The 26,418-nt window shown below is 34.4% G+C and overlaps 1 protein-coding gene across 21 annotated transcripts in view; it reads left to right on the top strand.

The window, feature by feature from the left end:
* TACC2 (transforming acidic coiled-coil containing protein 2) overlaps positions 1-26,418 on the top strand; it is a 170,062-nt gene that overhangs the window by 59,380 nt on the left and 84,264 nt on the right. For 14 of the 21 annotated variants that reach the window (XM_087932586.1, XM_026704900.2, XM_087932591.1 and 11 more), the window contains 2 exons: positions 5,985-6,101; positions 19,186-19,326. In XM_087932586.1, coding sequence (XP_087788712.1) covers positions 5,985-6,101; positions 19,186-19,326 — 258 coding nt within the window. The remainder of the gene's footprint in view (positions 1-5,984; positions 6,102-19,185; positions 19,327-26,418) is intronic. The other 7 variants (XM_087932588.1, XM_087932587.1, XM_087932594.1 and 4 more) reach the window with 1 other exon arrangement.

Below are 26,418 nucleotides of genomic sequence, written 5' to 3'. Positions count from 1 at the left end.
GGAAGAATTGTTTTTGATATTATGTTCTGAATGAACGTAACATGAACACTGTTTATGCAATAGTCTATGACTTGATCTGTGTGCTGCACCCATAGAGGATAAATGTACTAATTTTCCTATTTTTTTATATATAGACTATACATGTTTTTGTAAGCTATTTTCTTCAAAAATTATCTATCTAATCTTTGAAGTGTGCACTCAATTATTTCATCTGCTACACTAGGCTATGCTAAAAGTTTTTAGCATTGGGATAGATTGCTTATTAGTTTTCTAACTGCTAAGTCTGAAAAAAAGAGATATGTTTTTTCCAACATCTTGTTCTCCAAATGCATAATATTAACTTTCATTTTCCATAAATCAGCATGGGAATTGAAATTGAACACATTTGAAAATTCTTGATTATACAAGATAGTTTTTTTAAAAAAAATAAATTGTACATACTCTGTGTCTATTACAGGGGCTTTAAAGTGAAGTTAAGATACCTGCATATTTTTAATAAAAGTGTATAAACTGATAAGAATTAACTACATATTCTTTCTCAGGCTTTTCTTCTAGCATATATTAAGAGGAATAGAAACTTATAAATATTTGCTTCTTTTTCTTTAGCAATGTTTTATTATTTTTCCCATACCAACAAACTGTGGTTGAAGAATACTTTAATTAATTTAAAACAGATATATTTCAAATCAGAATTACGTTGTCTTGTTCTTATCATGCAGTATAACATAATCTAGCAACTAATTCATGTCCAAAAACTAATCAATAGCTGAGTTCACACATCATATTAAAGTACATACAAATTTTCTAAAGCATTCTCATAATATGAAAAAACATGATTTCCAAGTTATATGTCAAAGTTCATACCATGTGCTAAGGTAAAGTTGAATAAAATATATATGAAAATGACTTAAATGTCATTTTTACTCCAAATTACTTTTTGATAACCATTTTCCTTGTCTGAACCTACATGTATCTGTGAGGCAGATTTTCTGCAATAGAGGGACTTGTGTTCTCTGTTTTTTAGTCATGCTAGATTAAACAACAGAGTCTACACATATTATTATTTGTTGGCTGAGAATAGATCATAGAACATGATTAACATTTCCATATGACTGAGATTGTTTTTAGGGGGGGAAAGGGGAATTATAAACTGTCTTTTAGAAAAGCTTGCTCAGTATCACTGACTGAGGCACTTCTCATTGAAGAAAAGAAAATATGTAAATCCTATTCAATAATGGGCCTAATTATCTTGTAGTAGTGAACTGCTCTTTGTAAAAAATGTTTAAGACAGAGATTAAAGCAGCCATTGTTTTGATCTATTGTACATGTAAGACATATAAGGTCAAGTTTTTAAAATACTTTGTATCCAACGACTTGACCTTATACTATATGTCCTACATGCCACTTCAACATTTTTTCTTAATCTTCTAAGAATTCTTGGAACTATAAATTCTAGAATCAAGTTCAAGTATTTATAAAATATTACAATGCAAGGAACAGTAGAACAAGAATGACAAGTTTCTTCTTTTAATTGCAGTTTCTCTGTGTCTGCATATATGTTTCAGTGTATTAAGTTCAAGGGTTTGAAACAATTGATTATTTCACCAGGAATTTACAGTAGTGGTTCTCTCCGCAGACCTCTAAGGGGGTCGCGATGTTATCACTGGGGGTCCACAAAGATTCAAAGAAATTCTGTTATCTAAATCTTAACATTTAAGATCTGTTATGATCTTAAATCCCAAGTTAAGTCTTGGGAGTCTGTGGTCATGGTCCATGGCCACAAAACATATTTAAAGGGGCTCCAGCATGAGCAAAAGGTTGAGAACACTGATCTACAGGACATTCAAAAACATTTTGTTTATGAGGACAGAAATCAATAAAATATCCAAAAAAAAAGTTCACAGTAAAAATGAAAATATGTCCAGGGGGTCTTTAAAAAGAAAAAAAGAAGCAAGCTTGTTGTCTGGCAAATAAAAATTCAACACCCAAACAGCTTCATCAAACACCATCCTGTTTTTGCTGTCAGTAATGTACTGAAGAAAAATTATATGTAGTTTAGTCTGTTCTTGGTTTAGACTCTTAGCAGATGTTTCAGGGTAGTTCAGTTATAGATTATGACAGGGTCCCAATTCTCCTTTGTTTGAACACTATTGTTTCAATGAACCCAAAGTTTTTTTGAGTACTTTACCTCCGCCATCTCAATGTTGTTTTAGTTACTGTATTTAGTATATAGAGATATAAATTGTGTCTTGCATTTTCAAAATCAAAAATATCAAAATTTTGTTTAAAAAAGAACAAAGTTAAGGAAGAGAACTTGGTGAAAATTGAGGTTTTTTTATAAGGGGACTATTTTTACAACCCTGACCATATGCTCACTGTATTACTTGGGCGAGTGTTCTCCTCACTACTATCATTACAACCCCTGTAGTTTGCTCTGATCTTCTAAATTTAATCTTTATGCTCCTTGCCTTTGCTGATATTTTTTTTTAAGCCTTAGATGCTGGAGATATGAGTGAATAAGACAACTGTTTGTGGGCTGCAGCAAATCCCTAACTAAACCAAAATTTCATGCCATCTGTGCTACTGCTGCTTAAATGTATTCTTAGCTAATAGTACATTGTACATTGTCTTAATCTAAGCCTGGGTAGCTCATTAGAACTTCTGGAAATGTTTTGTTGTCTAAATAAACAGAAATGTAAACAGAGGTTGAATATAACTTTGTTTAATTATAACATTCATGTGTAACCTTCATCATGGTGGCTTTAAGCAGAATTCCTAAGCTCCAGGGTTGTTTTTATTCTAAACTAAAAATACTAAATAATAAATATTAGCATTTATTTTAGACCAATATGGCTCTTAGTGAAATATATTAGATCACGCTGACTTAAGTCATTTGGAAAAAGCTGTATTTAAACAAGTGATGCACATTTACAAAAGGAAGATATGAGCATTACATAACCATTTCCTGCCAGTCCATGCCTTGCTTTTTATTGAACCTTTGAATTTTACTTCATTATATCATCAATCATAGGACTGCACAGATCTTTGCAGATCAACAAAAAAGGAGTAAAGTGCCTTGGTGAAGCACTGAGGTGTGCCACTTCTAGCTGGTAGGGTGATTGTGGTCCATCACTTCACTTGGTGTGGATTTCATTACAGTGAAAAGTTTGATTGATCAAGGCAAAATATGTCCAACATAATATTTTATGGCAGGAGCATAATACATCCCTGGAGACTCTCTTCAATGCAGCAAGGCATAAAAGCAAGCTTCTATAAAATACATTATCTCACTGAGTTAGATCAAGAATAATCGTGGGAAGAATTTGCATGAAGAAAAAATAATTGCCCAAAGTATCTAATTAGGACATTCTTTAAATAGTGATTCAGAGGACTATTTGTCTTCTGAGTCTATGATGTACCACAAAAAATAAGGGTATAACCATTTCCCAGTTTGTTAGGAAATTATGGAAGTCTAAAACATGAAGCTATATAATGTGCTATACATTGTGGAAAATAGCATGGTGCAAAAGACAAGAATCTATACATAGCCACAAGGGCATTTCCTCTATTTGCCTCACTGTAGATTCTTTAATGTTCAATACACTATGAACTGAGTGAAGCAGCATACTCAAAATCTATTTAACTACTGAATAATGGATAGTTTAAAATGCTGAAATATATTGCCTGACTTCAACATCAGGAAATATGGAATGAGCCATCTTGTGTTAATAATTATTTTAAGTCAATATGGTATGTAGACAAAAAAAATTACTTCTGGTTAATATGGCAGATGTGGAAGAGTGTTGTGTGTTGCAAGCATATTTCTGCCTCTATCCATAATCTTATGAATATAGTGTAAATTCAAACTTCAATCCATAGCATTTAGAAGCCTCTTGGGTATATAGCTTATTTTTCATTGTATCCTCAAAAGCTTAAAGTTACCTTAGATTGCTTTGTGTATGTTATCATCCCACGTTGACTCAGATATTTGCTGTTGATTATGCCACGAGTGATTTAGAGGTTGAACCAACTGATCTGTTGAATATACTGTGCATATTTCAACTTCTTTAAGCAGCTATTCATTAAACTGAGACATTTTTTCTGATTATTTCAGTCTCATGAGTCTTAAGCATAATTGGAAAGACATTTCTTTTACCAAGTCTTCCTTGGTATTCATGTAGTCATAGATTAACATTGATCAAGTATTGCTTTATAATTTTTTTCCTCCAAAATTTTTTTGTAAAGTTTTTTTTTTAATTTTTAAACATACATCAATATAATTTCATGGACTGTGTGGGATCTGAGTGTCATCCATTTTGATACAAGAGTAATATTGATACAAATGAAAATTACCACATTAATCAGATTTATGTGATCTAATGTTATTATACATATTAATATCAACACATAGTTCTCCATTTTTCAATTTTCAATATATGCTACAACCTTCTAACAGTGATAGTAACCTCCAAAAATTCTATTTGTTTAGTACATTCTGTCTCTCTGTGAGCAAATAATAATCTGTTTGTCAAGGGTTTAAAATAAATGTGTTTCACTGAAGTATTTAAATCAAATCAAGTTTGATGAGTTTATTATTATTTGCTATTACTACTACATTTGTGTCAGAAGCACCTACTAAGGTGCTTCTTAATTGAAAGGATTAGCTGGTGACATCATCATTGCTTATGTCCCTGGTATTTTCCCACCAATGTGGTACCTATTTATCTACCTGTGTTTGCATGCTTTCAAACTGCTAGGTGGTCAGGAACTGGAACAATCAATGGGAGCTCATTCTGTCACGAGGCTCACAAATGGGTTTTTGAACTGCCAAACTGTCACCTCTCAGTGATCTTCTGACTCAGCATCCTAACCACATGAGTCCCTATGTCCCCATTATTATTTCCTTAAATGTATTGGCTTCCCAATTTCAGTCTATCAAATCAATTTAGAATATATTGGAGTCAGAAAATGTCAACCGTGTTGAAAAGCACTGATAGACTTCCCAATGTTTCTGGCGAACAGAAAAATAAGAAAAGATAGATTCTGTTTTCAGAAAACTCTTAACTTGAACTAACCAGGCTACTTCCAGATAGCAAATGAGATCATTCATGAAGAAATGTATGTGTAACCTCTTTGGTGGAGAAGTAAAATGTGAATCTAAGAGACATTTAATTTTTAAATGTTTTATATGCAAAATATTTTAAAATATTTACTGTCAGATTTCAAGTTTTAAAAATAGATTATTAATCTGTTTTGTATGTTTTAGACTATGATCACTTCAGACTCAGATATATTATTGGTCATCTTGAAATGGGAGATGTGGTGCTGTCTATTTTTTATTAACAGATTATGATTCAAGTGTGAACTATGTGGCATGATAGATCATGATGTGGTTGTAATTTTCACTAGTTGTTCAAATGTGAACTAGGCTTTTAATATAATTAGGCCTTTATGGTTGGTACAATAAAGCATATTTTAAAAATTCTCAATAAAGCTATGTTTGCATGGTCTATCCTAACAATTACTTTCTTGTAAGCTGGACTGCTGTGATTACGTTGACATTGGCTTAATCTAGCAATGTTATATGCCATCCCTCCAGTACTTGGCATTTCAAGAAAGCTAAAATTAAATATTTATTCTGGGTTTATTATTTTATTTAGGATTTTTCTCTCTTTTCAATTATATTTGTAGATCTGCTTAGCCTGGTCGATTTAGAAAACTTTCTTCTTTCTTCAAACCCTTCTACAAAAGACATATACCTTGTTGTGAAATCACCTCTGGCTACCCCATAGAAGAGCTTTTAGAGAAGCTTTTAGAAAGCTAACAATAAAAAATATATTGAAAAAGAAATACCTAGTGATCAAGCTGAAGTAATTACTAGTACTAATCCTTGACAGCAATGTTTGTCATCTTTTTATACTATATCCTAAAAACACATTTTTCAGAAAATATATTCTAATATATTTCCATTTATTTCTGCCCAGTTCTTCTGTTCCTGATGTTTCTGTTAATTTGGAGCCTGATGTGGATTCTTTCAAAAAATCACTGACCACAGTCCTCTGTGATGCTACTCGTGATGTTACTTTGCTGACCACAACAAGGTAGGATAAGATATAACTGTAGTTTTAAGACCTGTGTGAACAAGAATATATTCAATATGCTAATTGATTCAATGTCTTTATTTAAGTGACACAAAGTTAAGGCAGCTGTGATAAGAGTTGTCTTAGCACAGTACTTCTATAATGTCCTGAATTGCTATGGACCATCGTGCACGAAGCAGAATTTGTCAAATTAAGACAGATTCAAACCCATCAATTATGTTGTGTTCCTTCATTTTATCGACGGTCCCTTTACTTCTTGTTTGTCATTGGGTGCAGCTGGGTTTTTGAATTACCATGTTTTATTTTTATTATGTTTCAGGGTTGTTTGATTTTAATTGATCATTTCCGGTTTATTTTGCTTTTTTCCTAAATGTTTGATCCTTTATTGTTTTGTAGAATATTTTACTCCATAGGAAAATTCTGAACATTCTCCAGAATAAATATTATGAGGAAGATTGGTATTTTTTTAAAAAGAAATTTCTGATAAATTTCTTCTGCATAGTGTTTAAAGCATCAGGATCTAAACTGGGAGGCTCTGAGTTCTAATACTACGTTAGAACTGTAAGCCAGTTGTTGCCCTAGGAAGGAAGCAATAACAAAGCACTTCGGAAAAATCTTCCCAATAAAATTGCAGGTACTTGTTCAGGCAGTCTCTGAAAATCAGATACATTTGGATGGGAGGGTGGGGAAATAATTATGTAGTTTTATTAACTTCAAAGAGCTTTGCAGAAATGTCTGGTAATCCTTGTGAAGTAGTTTGCTTCCTTAGTTCTTTCCTAAAAAACTGTTAAATGACATACTACAATTTTAACAAAATGAAATATTAAAACTTTGGAGATGTGTTTTTACCAGTAGACACACACATCTACTTTATCCAGTATTTCTTGAAAAGATGAAGAGCTATATACAATGACACTTTTTATTTCTGAGTGTGTGAGAGACAATTTGGGTGGCTGTAGAAAAATTCAGGTTTGTAGATTTTTGTTTGTTTTAAAGTCTGAAGTAGAAGATTTAAGCAAAAATTGGGATAATCTCTTATGGAGATGTTTTAGTTTTGAAATAAGTAAAATGCTTCTGAAGCAGTATTTTGAAACCTTTTTGTGTCACTTCAACTTCAGCATAGTTTATTGTTGAGTGATTTGTAGGAAAGACAGTAATATTTAGAGAACAGGGCTGCTAGTGTATTCAATAAACTGTCAGAGGAAGTAATTTAATCTTGGAAATGTTTGAAATAATTCTAATAGATTGGATCCTTGGCTTTATAGCTTAACAGCCTGGTAAGAGTCTACCACACATAATGCTTTTCAGTATAGTAGCAAAATCACAGTGCACAAATGTATTGTCATATTGTATATGTGCACCATCTGCTCATAGATCCCTGGGGCCATAATCTCATATCATGTTTCCATATTGGATGGGACTATGGCTTTCAGACACATAAAAAAATCAGTAGTTTCTCCACTGAACGTGCTAAATCTTGACAAAGGCAATTAAGAATTGGCTGTTAAGAATTGTCTTATCTATGTATCTATGAGAGAGAAGGAAGAGAGCCAAGTAAGCAATAGCAACAATTTTCACTCATTGAATACAAACTTGATGGTTTCTAGGAATTGAACAGATTTTTACCTTATTATAAACAGTCAATAAAGTTGCAGTCATATGCACTTACTATTTTAGTTAGCATTATGTTTTAGTGAAAGCCATTTTGCCCAGTGGTAATGCTTATCCTGACAATAGATTTGTGGAACTAAGAACTCCCAGGCGAGTGCTGGAAGGAAAGGAAACCTGGAGTGGGTCAATTCCCTACTTATACTAATTCATCATTCATTAGTCTGAGCAATTCTGTATTTGCAGATGGATATTTTAAAAGCTCTGTTACCAGCTGGTACGGCTGAGTGGTTATGTAATGCTTTTCCGACCCATTTTAAAATATACTAGAGACAATAGGAAAAGTTGATAACTTAAGAACCACTAGTTTCATTCTGCAAATGAATATAATGAAATGCAGAATATTCATTTGGAAATATTAATTAGTAGTTGCCATAGCCTTGGACAAGGTATCAGATCAGGTACATTTTCACATGAAGTGAACTCAAGATGGAGCACATGCATTTCCATTGGCTTTTCCTTACTGTGTTCTCTAATTCTACATCAAAGCTTTCCAAAGATGCTTCAGCAATTTCTGATTTGTAACTGCTTTGATAATAAATTCCAGGCTTCTTCCCCTTACATTATCAGTCTTTTCTATGGTTGTATTTTATTGCTTGTCCATAAAAGCTGACTTGCATTTCTGATATGTACTGAATAAGTATTAGTTTGAAAAAAAATGTCTACCTATGGATGTGTATATTAAAAGACCAATATACTGATTTCATTTTAAAATCAATATCTCAATAGAAATTAACTGGACCTTTTTTTCTCATACTCTTGCTTCAGAGGAATCTTCTTTCTTCATTGATAACAGAGTATTGTGTTGCTTGTGTAATAGTCATTTGAATATATATCTACTCCAGGGTTGGGCTTCTACTTGTTCAGACCAGTTCTATAGAACCAGTTGTTATGATTCTGCGCAGTTCGGGGAACCGGAAAATAGTGCACCTGTGCTGCGTACCCCTCCTCAGTCTTTTCCTTCCTGATCCCCAGAGAAGACTTCTGGGAGCAAAAACGCCCTCCCAGGAGACTTCCCTGAGGCCCCAAAATGGAGTGCAGGTGGGTGCTGTGTCCCCCCCATACTCCATTTTTTTCCTTCCTGAGCCCCAGGGAAGCAATCCTCCCCCCCCCAGGAGGCTTCCCTGAAGGCAGGAGAACCCAAAATGGAGTGTGGGGTGCTGCATGTCCCCCTAGAGTCCGTTTTTTCCTTCCTGGGCCCCAGGGAAGACTTCTGGGAGCAAAAATGGCCCCCAGAAGGCTTCCCCGAGGCCCAGAAGGCCCAAAATGGGGGGGGGGGATGCTGCAAGAAACCCCCCAAGCCATGCCCACTCAGTCACACAGCCACACCCACCTAGCCATGCCCACCTAGCCATGCCCACAGAACCAGTTGTTACAAAATTTGAATACCATCCCACTCTTATATACATTCTGTTTGGATTGCGATATGTGATATTTCATCTGAATGTGCATACATTGGGAAAATAATAACCTCAGTAGCAGCACCTGGCCAACATTGTCTAGACTTGCAAGATTAATTATTTATTGGATAGATATGGTCACCAAGGAATGCTAAGGCTGTTGACTAGAATAGGAAGTCAAGCAACTTGGAAAAAGCCAATGATAACCACTTCTTGAACATTAAAGAAAATTGCAAAAATGTGTTTACTGTATGAATTAACTAGGAGTTGTAGACAACTCAAGAGCATCTTTACTTAAATAGATCAACATTTCTATAATAAGGAAGTATTTTCAGAATGAGAAACGTTGTCTTCTTGGGAACTCCCTTTTACTATCAATTTTAGCAGTGACTTCTGAAAGGACTGTTGGAAAGCCTTTCCTGAAAATCACAATTAAGCTTCTTCAAGTGCTCTTCTGAGGTTGGTAGAAGATGGGACTCTTCACAGATGGCTGAGCATCAACAACTAGAGTCCACTAGCATTAATGCTGTTTATCACAGCATCTTTTCTGCATGCCCCAAAGTAAGGAGAGGGTCAGGAATTTAAGGATTACCTATGCTTATTCTGTTACTTTATCAAGAATAATCATATAAACTAAATTGCATTTATCTCTAAATGTATGGGACAAACTTCAAAGTAACAGAAATTAACTCCATATCAGGATAATAGCACAACCCAGCACAGCACAGCTGGAAGGGACCTTGGAGGTCTTCAAGTCCAACCCTCTGCTTAGGCAGGAAACCTTATATCATTCAAGATAAATGGTTGTCCAAACTCTTCTTAAAAACTTCCAGTGTTGGAGCATTCACAACTTCTGGAGGCAAGCTGTTCCGCTGATTAATTGTTCTAACTGGGAGGAGATTTTTCCTTAGTCCTAGGTTGCTTCTCTCCTTGATTAGTTTCCATCCATTGCTTCTTGTCCTGCCCTCAGGTGCTTTGGATTGACCCTCCTCTCTTCTTCGTGATGGCCCCTGAGAGATTGGAACTCTCCTATAATGTCACCCCGAGTCATTCTTTTCATTAATCTAGATATACCCAATTCCAGGAACCGTTCTTTATATGTTTTAGCCTCCAGTCCAAGCTTGAAATAATGCATATCCAAAGTATTTCTCTTTTTGGGAAAACTATTTCTGGTATTTATTTATTTTTATAAGCAGAGCGTAGAAGGATACAATGTACAAGCAGAGCACAGAAGGTTACAAAATGTCAATTGTGTTTTCACAACTGAATAATGCACATGCCATTAAAAGCCATCTTCCCCCCCCCCCATTTCTTTTTTAGAATTTAATTTAATATTTTCTTCTGCTTTTAGTACAAATATAGAACTTGCAGACCAGCTGGCCCATATACAAATGCTATAATAGGAAGTAGGCCACTGTTTTTTGTGGCAATGCAGATCAGAAAACACAGGTGCTCCATTGCAGTGAAAATTAAATGTACATTTGAACTTCTTCTTAAGTCTCACAAACTGGCCCCTACTGCAGTTGTTAATATTATTGATACTGGCACCTTTTCCTCACAGAAAGAACTTAATCTGGCATTTGCTCAATATGCCCAATTTATAAATGAGCAAGAAAAGACTTCATTTAACTGTTTGTCCTATAGTTTGAATATGTTACCCAACTTTCAGCAAATCTAACCATACTGTATCTGCCGAGACATATACCCCAATGATTTTTGGTCCTGTTTGTTAACTGAAATTCACTCCCAACATGTCCCTAACATGCTTATATTAATTACTTATCTTGTAATTAGTGCCCAGATTTTTTGTGAAGCACATAACATGAAATATCAATTTGTCTTTTTTATAAATAAGATTACATTCCCCTAAGTTCAGTCCCCCCTCTGATGATTTACAAAATATCCTGATGATTGCAGGACTTATGCAAAATAGATGAATGAAGAAAAAATGAAAGCTGCAGGATTTCAAAGGCTCTGGCAGACATTCCATTATTTGACACAGTTAAAGTTATATACAGTATAACTGTATGCTTTGGGAAATTAACAGAACAGGTAGTCCTTGACTTACGACCACAATTGAACCCAAAATTTCTGATGCTAAGTGAAACACGTTAAATGAATTTTGCCTCATTTTACAGTCTTTCTTGCCTCAGTTGTTAAGTGAATTACTGCAGTTGTTAAGTTAGTAACACGGCTGTTAAATGAATCTGGTTTTCCCATTGACTTTGCTTGGCAGAAGGTCACAAAAGGTGATCACATTTATGCAACCATCATAAATAAGAGTCGATTGCCAAGAGCCCAACTTTTGATTATAATGACTATGGGGATGCTGCAATGGTCATTAGTGTGAAAAATCATCATAAGTCATTTTTTTCAGTGCTGTTGTAACTTTGTTGTAACACTAAATGAACTGTTGTAAGTCAAGGACAATAGGCCAGAAGTTTAGATATTCGTCTACCATGGTCTGAATTTCTTGCTCTGCTGTGAAAAATTAGTTGTTGGGAATAGTAGTTTCATTTGCTATAAAATATGTAAAGTAGCTGAGTTCTGTATGAGAATCTAGAAAAGTCCTCAGCAAGGGGTTTACAACTTGGAGTGCTCTGCCTTGGTAGGGAAGCTGACATTCACAGGACCAAGATGAGGCCAGGAAGCTATATCTGCACCTCCCCTTAAAACAGATATGGCATAGTTGTTAAACTGTTGGGTTATGCCTGGGGAAAGCCAGGTTGAAATGTATCTTCAAGTAATCTTCATGCAAACCATGCTAACTTACTTGGTTACTATACACCAATCACTCTCAGTTCAGTAGTTGGAGAGAAAAAAATGTGTATATGACCTTTGATTTGAGAAAAGGTCAATGACTGTGTGTGTGTGTGTGTGAGAGAGAGAGAGAGAGAGAGAGAGAGAGAGAGAGAGAGTCGTGCCTTTGAGCTAGTCTTGATTCCTGGCACCTCTGGACAAACCCATGAAGGTTTCTTGGCAAGTTTTCAAAAATAGATTGCGTTGACTCCTCCTTAAGGTTGAGAGAGAGGGATTGACTGAAAGTCATCTCACCAGTTTTGTACCTAAAGCAAGACTAGAACACAACTCATCTCCTGGTTTTTAGCCTGGTACCTTAACCACTACAAATTCATCAGAATTCCAGGCGTTGCCTATGATACTTGTGTTGGGGTTGGGCTGTTGATAATTATCTGAATACAAAATAAATATGCCCGCAAGTTCCCAACGTATTTTTTAAAGCATGCTTTTGAAAATAATTATAGCAGTCACTTTTCAGGTGTTTTCAATGCCAGGTTTATGTTAGCCTTACTTTAATCGTATTTGGTAATCCATAGAATAAATGTAAGCATGAAAGGAATGCTGCTTCCATTCTGTTAAAATGGTCTTTCTATGCTATAGTAAATCTTATGGATTTGAACAGAGTAAGCAGTGGGGAGAGAAATACCAGACCTGAAATAGTGAAAAGGAATATCCGGACAATAAATGGTGTCATTTCAGCATCCAGTTATTTGTTTGCCATGCTCTATTTGAGTCTGAGAGCAATTGTTAAAGAATTATTGTGCCTTCTAATTAACTGGTTTCTTGCTTTGGGACACTTAGGCAGGTGACTGAGGCAAAATGAATATGGCCAGCACTTAAATCAGTTCATAAACTTTTTAACATACAGTTATGCGTTACTGCAGTGTAAGGTGATCGTTTTTTTTCCTTTCCCTTGTTGTAAATGATGGCTTAATATAGCCTTGACTAACCTGGTGTTCTCCAGATGGTTGAGTTAAGTGTCTGCAAGAGAGAGGAACAATTCCAGAACATTAGGAAACAACAGGTTAAGAAGGATGGTTTAAGGATGCTTGCTTTTACTTTGATTAGTTTCAGTGAAAACCACACTTTCTCACTGAAATAAGCTCCATTAACATTAGTGGATGGGCAACCATAGTAAGAAGCAGAAAACGTGGTCTCTCAGGCTCAGCGTATTTGTCTCTGCCTAATCTGGAACCACCCAGTGTGAATTAAGTATTAATTTTAATTCATTTCAGCATATGTAAAACTTATTATTTTTCTTTTGGGAATAAATCTTGGTGATGGCATTTTCCCACAGGATACATTGAAATGCTTTATATGGTGGAATGTAGCAAAACCCTGATATATTCAAGACGCTTTTCTAAGTAGAAGTTGAGAAATTAGTTCATTTAATTTGTAATATTTTTCCTATAAGTTGTCTGCTTAAGTATTGTGTGAGAGTGCACTCATAATATCAGAACCAGATGTTAAAACAGTTTTGTTGTTGTTATGAATGCTCTTGGATCTCGTTTTGTGGAGGGGACTTGAAATGCATACAGACTTATAGAACAATTTGAACTAAATAAAAAAGAAAAGTATAGATCCAGTAATGTTTCATAGAGTTTGCTGTTTGATGCAATTAAGAAGATGCTATCTTAAAGACTAACAACCTAACCATTACATAAGGATTATGCAGCCATAGAAGCAGGGTGTGGTCTTATTTTAAATTCTTTAGCTTCATGCAAAAGCCAAAAATGTTTTAAAAAAAACAATAGAGAAAGAGAAAAGAAAAGAAGAAAGGAAGCTTGATATCAGCTAGCCCAGCTGTTAGAGGGGCCTAGTTAGATGTAGTTGTCTCCTCTTTGTATTTCGGTATCAAACAGCTGCTTGGCAGATGTCCAGCTTCATATACATGAACATGTATAGAGTCCATGTTCTGTTGAGTAAGGTAATTTAAGAATCGTATCCAGATTCTTGCCTGTTCTTAGAGTTTGTCTGTCTGTCTGTATTTGCTTACCTACCTACCTATCTGGCATATATGATTAAATTTTTATTTTGTTTCTTTAATGTATTGGAAATGAAATGAAAAGTGTAGCTTTCTTGACATTGTTTCAAAATCTTTATGATCTATATCTAACTGACAAAAAATCTAATTGCCATACATTTATTAACGTTATATTTTTCTGAACACACTTTATTATTTTTCCCACAGACGTGCCTATCTATCTGTATGCTCTGGAAATTATAATACATTTACTTTGGAAAACAAATAAGAATATCACACTAAAATCTTATTTATAGGGAATATGATGTGGGTTTCATGCTTGGTTTTTCTGATGCTGATATTTTTTTTTTGTCTTAGTTCTCTGGGAATGCTTCCCCTTACATTTAATTTTAGACCATTTATTTTGCCTGAGGCTACTATTTCACTGTCTGCATATGGCTGTTTACATTACGTTACATGTTATTACCATATAAGTTGATGGAAAATTTAACTGAGAAAGAGGCAAAGAGCTCAAGGGAAACCAAATAGTAACGGGAATAATTTTATACATTGTTATAGATGACCATATACATTATTGGTCCTGATTTCAGAAACAGCCTCTAAGTCTTGGCATGGAACAAGAGAAAGTCCTGGGAACAAATGCTCTTGTGACTACACAAGTTCAGCAAATGTCAGAAATAGAAAAAGAATTTGAGATCACTAAGCAACAACTGTACTGTTGTTTTAGTTTGTTGAATGGGATCCAAATATGTTTGCTCTAGGTAGATCTCTATTTCAGAGGCTGTGGCCTTTTAAGAAAAAAAAAAGCTTGTTTGGCAAATTTCTAATTCATCATTTCCCTTCTTTTATATAAGAAGGATGAGGGAAAACTGCCATTTTTTATTTAGCTAGCCACTGTTTACTGATACGTTCAAACCCTTTTAGCTTAAATTCTGATGAAGAATTGAAGCTCATAAACTTTGATATTGAGTGACTTAGATTTCCCAGTTTGGATGCTGTAGAACTGTGGCTAGTTTATGGCTGAAAGAGGGAAGGGTTATTTTTTTTTAAATCTTTAGTATAGCAAAAGTAGAATATGCAGAAAAGGGAATATGTGAGCCTGAGGTTTATTATGCCTTGTGCCAAGAGCACAGTTTCCTGTTACCTCCAAACTATTTCCATTTATTTATTTATTTATTAAATTTTTTATCCTGCCTTTATTATTTTTTACAAATAACTCAAGGGGGAAATATATCTAATCCTCCTCCTATTTTTTCCACAATAACAATCCTGTGAGATAAGTTGGGTTGAGAGAGAGTGACTGGGCCAAGTTCACCCAGATGGCTTTCATGACTAAGGAAGGACTTGAACTCATGGTTTCCTTTCTAGTCTGGTGCCTTAACCACCAGACCAAGGGTCCAAACCCATTCATATCGTGATGTATCATGATTGCCTTTGTGGATCTGGGCTGGGCCTGGGTTGGGCAGGCTGTATCCAGCCTGCAGGCCGCCAGTTTGACAGGCCTGCTCTAGATTAAACTCTATGGATAATTCATGACCAGAACCAGTACATCTTCAAAAGACTCTAGAATACTCTCTGTGTTTTGAACATGTAGATCTGATTTATGCATTGGGCTAAGACAAACTGTGGCTTGTTTGACTTACTTGAAGTTTTATGTGTTTTCATTCATTGCAGTCTTAATTTAGCATGTTACATGAATCTAAACCACTGTGGCTAATTCAAAAGATTAGGACTAAGATACAAAACTCCTTATTCGGTTATTCTGTGCAAAATATTTTATCATCGTTTGTTAACAATCTAAATGTTCTTAGAATGGATAGAACTTAAATACGATAGTGAACAGATGTCCCTGAGTTTTAAGGCTGTGGAAAGACTGGTCCAATTTATTCTGATCTTTGAAAGATAGGAGAAATTTAGCTATAAATCCAGAGGCAGACCTATATTTAGGAAGTCAATGTTCTTACATGAGTAAGACTTCTGTGTTGCTGCAATAACACAACCTACTTTGCATGGTTTCGGTGAACTTCCTTCGTAAAGAAGGCTCTGAATATACAGTTACAGATCTAAGATTCAGCATACTGAAACTAAACAGACTTTTACTAATGGACTAGTGTAGGAAAATGTCTCTAACCATGGCAATTTGAAGATGTGTGGCCTTCAGATCCTAGAATTCTGCAGCCAGCGTGCCTGTCCATACATCTTAAGTTGCTGGGGTTGAGAAACATTGATTTAGAGAATTTGCATAGGCTTAGTGGTATAAGATGTTGAATTAATAGAGGAAAAAAAATCACACATTTTATTCTTACATTGAACTAATATATAATGTGCTAATTATGTACCGGTGTAGTGCTTGGTATTGCTGTAAATGCTATGAAAATTATGAAGTGTATACTTATTCCAGAGCATATACCTTCTATACTGACAAACCAAGTTCTATTTTGCGACCTCTTTTCTGATTCAAATTCCTAACCGATGTATAATTAAAAGTAGAGAGAAGTTTGCCTAAACATATCCAGGAAACTCTATATTTAGTCTTTAACCTATTGCAGTTCTTTTTTACTGCTACAATAGATCCTGAAGCATTAATATCCTACTTAGCATATTTCCACTCAAAAGTGCTTGCTTTAACAACAGTGGGAGATTATGAATGATGGCTTGTGTGTTCATTCATCCCATCCCCATTCAGCTTTTTGTAAGTATCCCAGTAGTCAATGTATTTTATTTTATTTTCCAAATTTCTGAACATCTCCCTCAAAGAGGGACCGCTGCTGTATTATCAAGGAGTTATTTTATCTCTGATCAATAGAGGGCACTCCTATAACAAACTTACACATATTTTCCTCTGTTCATTCATCTGCTCAGTAATTATTGTACAGCCTATTTTCATATTTTAGAACTGTATGCTGAATATGCAAGCTTGGTTACAGACAATGTTTAATGTGGTACTCCAAGTTCACCAATATACTGTAATCTGAAAACTTGTAATTTCCTAAAAAATATAGCTGAAATCAAGCAATTTAAGTCAATATTTCAGGCATCAGTATCTTCATATGATCTTTTATAACATCCCTCTAATTCAATATTTTTGGTGGAAAAAGAGTTATCTTTGTTTGGGTTGCTGAAAGGTTCTAATCTTTGCAAATGCTAGACCAATGCTTGAATTCAGCTCTGCTGTCTGGAATCTGCACTGTATATCAGACATAAATACAATTGAGCGAGTCCAGAAGTATTTTACCAGAAGAGTACTACATTCCTCTGTTCGCAACAGTCTACACCACCAGACTTGACAAGGCTTAGACAACCTTGAACTACGCCGGCTAAGTTTGGACTTAAGCATAGTACATAAAATCATGTTACAGCGTCTTACCAGTTAATGAATATTTCAGCTTTAACCACAACAACACAAGAGCACACAACAGATATAAACTTAATGTAAACCATTCCAAACTTGATTGCACGAAATACGATTTTAGCAACAGAGTGGTCAATATCTGGAACTCACTACCTGATTCTGTTGTCACCTGCTCAAACCCCCACTCCTTTGCCCTCAAAGTAACCTCTATTGACCTCACCCCATTCCTAAGAGGTCTGTAAGGGGTGTGCATAAGCGCACAATCGTGCCTACCGTTCCTGTCCTATTGTCCCCAATTATTAGTTCCTATTTCTTACATTTAAACTATGTTTATTCTTATTTCTATTGTATTGTAAGCTTTTGACAAAATAAATAAAAATAAAGTGTAGAAGGCTCATGATTATCTTCCTGGAACACTTTTGCCTTCTAATGTCAGCTGATGGTTGAGATTATTCCTATTGATATGTCTGGCAAACACTCTCCAAAATGACTTGTCCTAAAATGATCCATATTATTACTGCCAAAGACCATTTTCTCCAAATATATTAATTAAAATTCTTGGAATACTGAAATGTTGAGGATAGTGCTAGAATTAGAATTCAGCTAGTGAAAAACATTGCTAAACTGATGCTAGAGTTTACTTTTAGGAAAGATTGTGGAAGTGGCAATCTTTTCAGAGGAAAACTTCATTAAAAAATTCAGGTTCTACATAGGTATATTACACGGTTTCTGCCTGCTGTAATCATTTAGTCCTTGGGGAAGTTCTCAAATTGTCATCCATAGAGTGTCCTGCCCGTGTTTTTACACTGTGTGTGAATGCTATTGTGGTCTGGACGATGCATAGAAAAAGTAGGTGTTATTGATTCAAAGTCCTGTGATTTAGGTTGTGGTGTACAGGAACCCTTAGATGATGAAACATCTCTACTGAATAAAGAAATATGCAGTTAGAAGAGATTCCAAATGTTATGATGCCTTTGCATGTCCAATTGGTATTAGAAGCATCCTTTATAAGCTTTACCTGTTCAACTATTTGATGAAGATTCGATGAAGTTTCATTACTGTTACATTAATGATATCCTGAGTGGAATGCTGTATAACGTTAATGATCCCTCAGATCCTCTTGATACAACATGCAGTCACCAGATGTTTAAGACAAGAATGGTTAGAATGGCTTAGATATTAATGCACTATTTCGTTTGGTCATCAGTTTATTTCTGAGCTCAATGCAATATGCTAGCACTAGTTTTTAAATGATCCCCCAAATCCATATCTAATGGTTTTCATATCATTCTGCCAGGCTTAAAAATCACTTTTAGATAATTGGTTTTCTTACAGATTCATAATGGGTATTTGTTTGGCAGGTACTAATGACACAGCCCTTATTCTTTTCTTGGTCAGATTAAGCAAAGCCCTATCTTCTTCACTCAAACATCTTTCAAAAATGTATTGGATACCTTTTGATGTTGGATTTCTGCTGTTTCAACGTTCTGTTATTTTTATATGTCTTAGTAATGCTGAATATTTGTGTGGGTATGTGTGTTGCTAATTATGAGCATTAATTTATGTGTCTATTTTTTAACTGTACTTTATTGTAAATTTGATTTACTCTATGCAATAGAAGCTTAGAATGCAATTGTCAAACAGTTGGATTCCTATTTGGGTTTTTAAAAATGATCTCATACATTGAGCTCTTCTGAAATTTCTGGGTCAAGTCTATACATCTGTTTAATTTCAAGTGGGCTAAGACTAGATTTCCCACTAGGAGCCAAGCATGAGATAAATGTGCAGTTAATCTAGTCTCTGACTACAGTGTAAAACATATGTGCAGTTCTTGTGCTTTACTAATATTAGTTTTTTTAATAAATGTCCATTATTTTGCAGTACTTCCCAGCTTTGTGATAGCCAGCGGACTGATAGCACAATTGCATCTCTTCTTGACTTAGGAACATTGGTTCCTGAATTCTCTACTGAGATAAAGCAGTCTGACCAAGAGACAGGAAAACCCATATCTGAAACCAAGAGGTATGTTGATTCCATTGGACAGAAGAAAATTTTAGCTCCATGTGATCCCTTTTTTTAGGATATCACTATTTTATAAGTGATGTATGGCATGGCAACAACATATTTTATTTAGTTTAATTCATACACTAATCAGCTTATGTTACAAATTAACAAACCAAGTGGCTGAAATTGAAGGTACATTTTGATAATTTCACAAATACACTGTCTTCCTTTTCCTGCCAAACTTGATGGGGAAAAAATGTTTTCCACCCTGTGTGTATTCAGATCAAGCAGATGGTTTGCATTTTGATATAAAATCACTGTGGATTTTTTCTTTGAATACAAACATACATCATGCTGTTGGAGAAAGTACTGTAGTATTATAAAAAGTGAAGAATTGTAAGAAGTGAAAATGGCTCTCTTTTAGTAAGTCTTGAGATCAAAGATGTCAGTAAATTAGAGGCATCTTTTGGGGTAGGTAGAGTGGCATGATGCATGAGGTTTGAGAAAATATGGTGTTTTTTAATGGTTTTCTTATATTGTAAGCTGTCTAAAATCTATTGACTGGATGGTGGATGAATTTTTGAAGTAAATAAATGTAGTTAAGAAAAAAAAAGATTAAAAGCAAAATATAAAATGTCAAATGTGTAAACTATCTCTGGTTTACCTGAAGATCATTCATATTTTTCTTTTTTGATGCCATCCTTCTGTATCTAAACAAAAATTAATACTCTGCCTTTTCTACTTAAAATTCTCATCTGTCTTTTTGAGGAGCTCAACCATTATATCCAACAGGTTAGTAATAAGTTGGTATAAAATAATTTACCAATGAATCCATAAAAAGATTTACTAAAATCTTAACAACTGAATTATTCTATAAAATTTTCTAATGAAAATTTACTTGAAAATTTCATTTTTCCTCAATATATTCCAAATATATCTGATGACCCTTTAAACATTTTCTCAGCATCTGTTGTGGTTTCACAAATTATTATACAAATCCTCTAAGAATTTATATAAATCTTGAAACAACATTTATTTTAATATTTAATTTCCATTAAGCTCTTGAAGATTTACAGTTAGCTTTTTCTGTCTAAACACAGTAAATACTATAATTCATCCACATTCTTGGAAGCAATTTTTTCTGATACATCGGCTCTTTTATTTTATCATTCTACCCAATAATATGTCATTAGCATAACCCACATATTTTTGTGGCACTCTATAACATAATTCTTTTCATCCAAATGGTTTCCACATAATTTTTCTATATTTTTAGTCATCTTATAGGGAGATCTTTTTTTTCATATAGGATGCCTATGTTCCCTTACTCTGATCATTCTATGTCTGCTCTTTTTTCTTTGATTTTTTTCCCTTTTCTTTCATATCTATTTTTCCATGATCCATTCTTGATACTACCAAATAATGTCTGTCTCACCGTCATAGTCTCTAATATTCTTCAACAATTTTCTCAACATTTGATTACAAACAGTAAGTAAAAAATGCTGATGGAGACATGAACAGATTTACATTTAAACTATGTATTTGAAATAAACTTCAAAGTAAATATTCAACAATCTTTGGTCTCTGAAGAGCCTAATCATTCTTCCGGTATCCTCTCATCTCATTTCCATCAATTTATCTATCCATGTCAGATAAAAGAATAATAACCATTTCCACATTACATTCATCCCCCAAAACTCATCCTGTCATATGCTATCAGAAGGGGGGGAGGAAGGAGTAAAGAGATATAGAGAGGGGGGATGACAGAGTGAGAGGAACCAGAGGTGCCAGCCTGGAACAGAGACTGGCAGATCCAAGGACATAAGCATGAGAATGGAATGCAAACACCAACCAAAAGACACCAAATTTTAGGACTGTTACCAAAACCCCTAGTTTGAATATAATTTGGCATTTATGGAAGGACCAAAGGAAAGGGCTCAGGAGAAGGGAAAAGCACTGGATTTACTTTGGAATATTCATATCTGGCTTTGCTTACATTGTAACCATTTGGCTTTAGTAAAAGTATACCCTTTGCTACAAATGGAGTCAAATCTCTTTCCTAAATGCCCAAACTAGAATAGGCCTGACACATCGCTTCTACTTTCATTAGCCCCATTCCACAGTAACATACAACTATGACTAATCTGTGAGCTAGGAATACTTGATGAGCCCCCAAATTTAGTGCTTATACTTTTTGACAGATCTTTTCATTCAATTTTAAACTTCCATGATTGTTTTCACCAAGTCAACTCAACAAGATCAGATCATATTCATTCAGATTTATTCCATCCTTTCTCTTTCTCTCAGTTTCACAAGTGCACACCGTATCTATTTTTAAAAAGATTTCATTCATTAATTTATGCTCTTTGCTATAATACTCCTCTTAGCGTACAAGCCCATATGTCATTGACGTCAACAAATGACCCGTGAACACTAACCTTCCTCTTCCCTTTATGGCTCTAGTTAATCAAGGTTTCACATCATGGTTTTTAGTGAGATCAAGAGTAGATTAGATTGCCAGCTGTTCCCCCACATAGCATTATAAAAATTCAATACTAGTCAGTTTGTGCTTATTTTGGCAGAATGCCATGAACCCACCCTTAACCCAGTTTTATATTGTTCTGTTTCAACTAGATTCTCTATTCTGAAGATTGCTTTTCAGGGCAACATACTACTGTTTTACATCCCAAAATTGGGAGATACTATAGTGTATTGTCACATTCACTATTTACTTTTAACGATAAGAATAATTTTAAAAAACAGCTGAAGGTCATAGGACCATCTCATTTGTAGTCCATACATTACATACATAATTTATGATATCTGATTTGAATGTACAACTATTGTTGTTCGGTATTGATTTTATAATGCTGGTTTGCTGTAATATGGAGAATGTATTATTTAGCCACATTCTAAAACTAAATCAAGATTTTGTATTAAAAGCAAAATATGTCCTTTTAATATGCACAGAAAAATATTGCATATATTTGTGCTAATATGCTGATACATATATTAAAAGTAATAACTTGGGAAACTAAAACATTTTTATTTACTGAGAATATGCCCACAATATAATATATAATTTTAAGAAAGAGGTTTTGCCATCTTTTGGGCATTTTGTGTGTGTATATATGTTCCACCTTTGGAAAAAGACTGCAAACTTTCCCAAAAATCTGAAAAATGATTAATGCTTTTTCATAGAACTGTAGATTATCTGAAATCTGAGTTCATCTCAGAGAATTTCCAATCTCTTCAAATCTCTTAGCAAAGGCAGATTGAAGAACAGATATGATCAGCATATATTCTTTGCATTGTAGCTCATTAGATATAGAAGTGATCATTCAATTCATTTGAATGAAAGTCTTAACCGAGTTTATTAACCATGTAATTATTAAATCCTGCTATGAACCATCTTCTGTTGAAATATCTAATTTTCAATCTGATGGTTGCCCTTTACTTCACATGTAATCCCTCCCCAGTGAAATGAGACTCACATAGGTATCAGGGGCAAAAAAAAATATGAGCAGCTGCTGTATGTAGCTTTATACATTTATATTCTTGCTCATGAAAAGGTCATGGTATGGAATTGAGCTAATTGAGCCACACCTTCCCAGGGGACCATGTTTTCTTCCACCCAATTGTTCAAGTTAGCAGTTCAGGGCAACTATCTTAAGCATTATCTGAATCCTGAAGAAATATATTCATTTAATATGCATCAGTTAACAGAAGAGGAAGTTGTACGACAAGTGATATGTTGTCTTTCCTTCCACATCAGCAAATAAAAGTGCAGGATAGGAGAGGTAAGAAGACTACTTATGTGAGGCATACTACAGGAAACATGTTCCTGCAAATGCATCACCAAAAAACCAGCACATCAGTAGTTTTTTCTTGACATTTCGCCTAATGTTGCGCATGAGCAGTAAAACACATTACATCATTACGGGAATTCTGTAATTGATTGCCAGCATAGGGTTTTAATGAGAATTGGTTAGAAAAAACGTAAACTGAGTTTGTTTTGTCATCCCGTTTGTTTTGTTCTGAGTGTTCAGTGTTATTTTGTTCTTTATGATTCAAAGCATTCAAGCTTAGAGTGAGCAAGTAGTAGAATTTAATATCTATGTTTTTGAAGATAGTTCCATCCTTGGCTTTAAAGAAATTCTCTGTATTGACTTATTGTGTTATGAAATATTGTATTTTAAAATCATGATTTGCTATTGCTACCTGTATTTGCATGTTCAAAAAAACCCAGATGATATTGAGACCGAAAAAAACCCTTTATCAATTGATGGATTATCAAAGTTTCAAGTTTGTAGAGGCTTCTAATAAAATTCAGAAGAATTTGTTTCAGACTAAATTTGTGCAGTACTGGTAACAACAGCATTAATGCTTCTTAAAAGAAAATTTAAAAATGTTAAGATGAGCTTTTCAATGTGATATTCTTTATGTTCATTGGGATTTTAATTACCAGAATATAGCCTCATCACATTGGAAGGGATGCAATGTTGGAAAAGTCTCAACAAGGCAAATATTAATGAACAACCGATGAGAACAATGATACAAAATAAATGTTTTAAGTATGTTATTTGATATACTTAAGGATTCAAAGGATTTGATTGAAATAATGCAAAAGCATCGTTCTATTTTTTTGGTGCATTTTATTCAAACTAATAGCAAAATAAGTTTCATTTCCAACTAAATCTTGCAAATATGATTTGTAGCTTCTGATTGCTGTTCATATCAATGCAAAACTATTCTCCTTTTGCTGATAAGACAGGGCTTCAAAAGCACAGTGAGCATTTTTAAGGTGCAAATTATTATATAATTTTGGCATATGTGTAGTTTGTTCTAATCCTGCCTCTGCCTCCTCTTTCTAGTTCTACAATTAAGGAAGGGCTTATAGATATTAATGGCAAGATTCCCCATTTATCTGGTTCAATCAGATGGCTTTGATCTAGTTGATGAGACCCTTTGACAAGTAAAACTTTAGATCTTCTCCCATCTGTCATCCAATTCTACCACGGCTTGTCTGCAATAAATAAAATAAGTCCCCTACCAGTCTTCTTCATCTATAGTACTTTCCTTCAGATACTTCCCTTAAACACTTCATAGACTTTGGGCTATTCACTAACTATCAAGCCTTTAGCAATAAAGGTAAAATACAAAATCTCTTTCCAAGTTTAAGTAGATGAAACAAATACAATAATAATATACATATGTGTGGAATACAAATAATCAGTGTTCTTTGTCTTTACACAATGTTCTGATTTGTTAAGTATAATAGATTCTTAGTTGAACTGCCTTGTCTGTAAACCTATCAGTTTTGCTAACATCTTAGAGCCCAGGAGGAAATAGAACAGTCTATGATTCAAACCCCAGTAGGCTGTTTTTTCAAGTAGAGTTTTTAAATAATTAAGCCTAACAAGGGGCATACAGTTGACAATCAAATAAAACAACAGCAATATATTTGATGACTGGGCACCACATAGACACATCCTCTGATGATATAGCCAGTGATAGAGCCTTTAGCAGCGAAAAGCTGCATAATCCATTGTAGGATCACTAGCCATTCTTTTTTACATTAAAATAAAAACTCCGTTCTCAAGTGCTACTAGAGCTGTTGTATAGCTGTCGGGCATCATTGCCATTTCCAGGATCCACCTAGTCCTTCCAGTTAGTGAGGCTTTTTAATAATCAAGAAAGTCCCATCCTTTTTAATGTTCGTTGATTTGAGGAGTAGAACAATATGAGAAATAAATCACCCAAAAGTAAGAAATATTTCAATGTACCAGCAAATGGCATCTACATATTTTTTTCAAATTCATGAAGTCCCTTGAGGCATTTTTACACTATCTTTGCTACTTTCAGTTGCTGGTCAATTAAGGCTTATGCCAAAGAGGCTTAACTTTCATTTCTTTGCAAGCAAGATAGAATTTTTCAGCCTTTTTAAGCAGCTTGTCTCCCAAATTTGTCTGGATCCACCTGCATAAATGCATGGAGAACTAAGATATTTCTGTAGGATTTTTGTACAAGGGATACATTGTCAGCTGTATTAATAGGTATATGAACCAGCTGGCCCTTGGTTCTTTTACCCTCTGTGAAATATATGTATTACAAAGCAAGGTGATCTAGGTTTCAGTAGAAAACAAACATGCATCAGTTGACAATCAAATAAAGTACACCATTGAATAAAAAAAGGTTATGTTTCATACTCTTCCTTGAGCTAAATTTCTAGCAATAATAACAAAATTCTTCTATGTGCATGAGAGAAAATAGGCAAGAATTTCAATATTCCTAGTGGGCCTTTTCTGTAGGGCAAAAGTATCCAATAACACTTATTCTTGTACATTCTCGGGAAAAGCAAATACATTATTATTTAATGACTGTTTGCCATTGTGATCAAGCTTGTCCTGAAAAATGTTTTAGAGTTCCAAGAAAAATGTGAATGTATGCCAAATAAGCAATATGAATTACATACCAGCTATATGTTTTACATTTAGAGCTCAGAAAGTTTCCTATGTGAAAAGGGTAACCTTTTCCAAACCATTTATATTCTACAAAGAAGACCCTTATCACAGTTCTTTGTTACATTTTAAGCAATGTACTTAAAAGGTGAATTAGAAGAAGCTATTTCGTCTAACATTTATTTGTATAGTGATGCATATTAGATTGCTTTGTGTCTGTTCAGGACACTTTTTTTATTTAAAATGCTTTTAATGGCTTTCTTCAACCTGGAAACACCTCAGATGTATTAACTTTAAGCCCTAATTTCCCAAACCATTACTGCAATTGTTGGGAGAACTGGGAGTTGATGCATAGCTCTGGGGATGACCAGGTTGAAGAATATTTAAATATAAAATGTGAATCACACTGCATTGATTAGACAATTTTTTCCTGAGAGCTTGATTTACTTGTCTGTAGATACCACTCCATAAATAAAGAATTACATTTATTGAATAATTAAATCCCAGCTTTATTTTTTACTACAGTGTAAATAACTCTTTCTGACTTTGTGATAGTTGTGCTTTGTTTTTGGGTTTTTTCATGTGCCCTTGGGTTCTAATAATCAAAGTTGATTCAAAGAACATAGGTAGAAAGAATTGTAAGAAGGAA

The sequence above is a fragment of the Pseudonaja textilis genome, chromosome 4 (genome assembly GCF_049901715.1).
Source record: "Pseudonaja textilis isolate UNSWEBS1 chromosome 4, rPseTex1.2, whole genome shotgun sequence".
NCBI lineage: Eukaryota > Metazoa > Chordata > Lepidosauria > Squamata > Elapidae > Pseudonaja > Pseudonaja textilis.
Note: the sequence above shows the minus strand (reverse complement) of the source record. Positions and strands in the feature narration are given on the sequence as shown.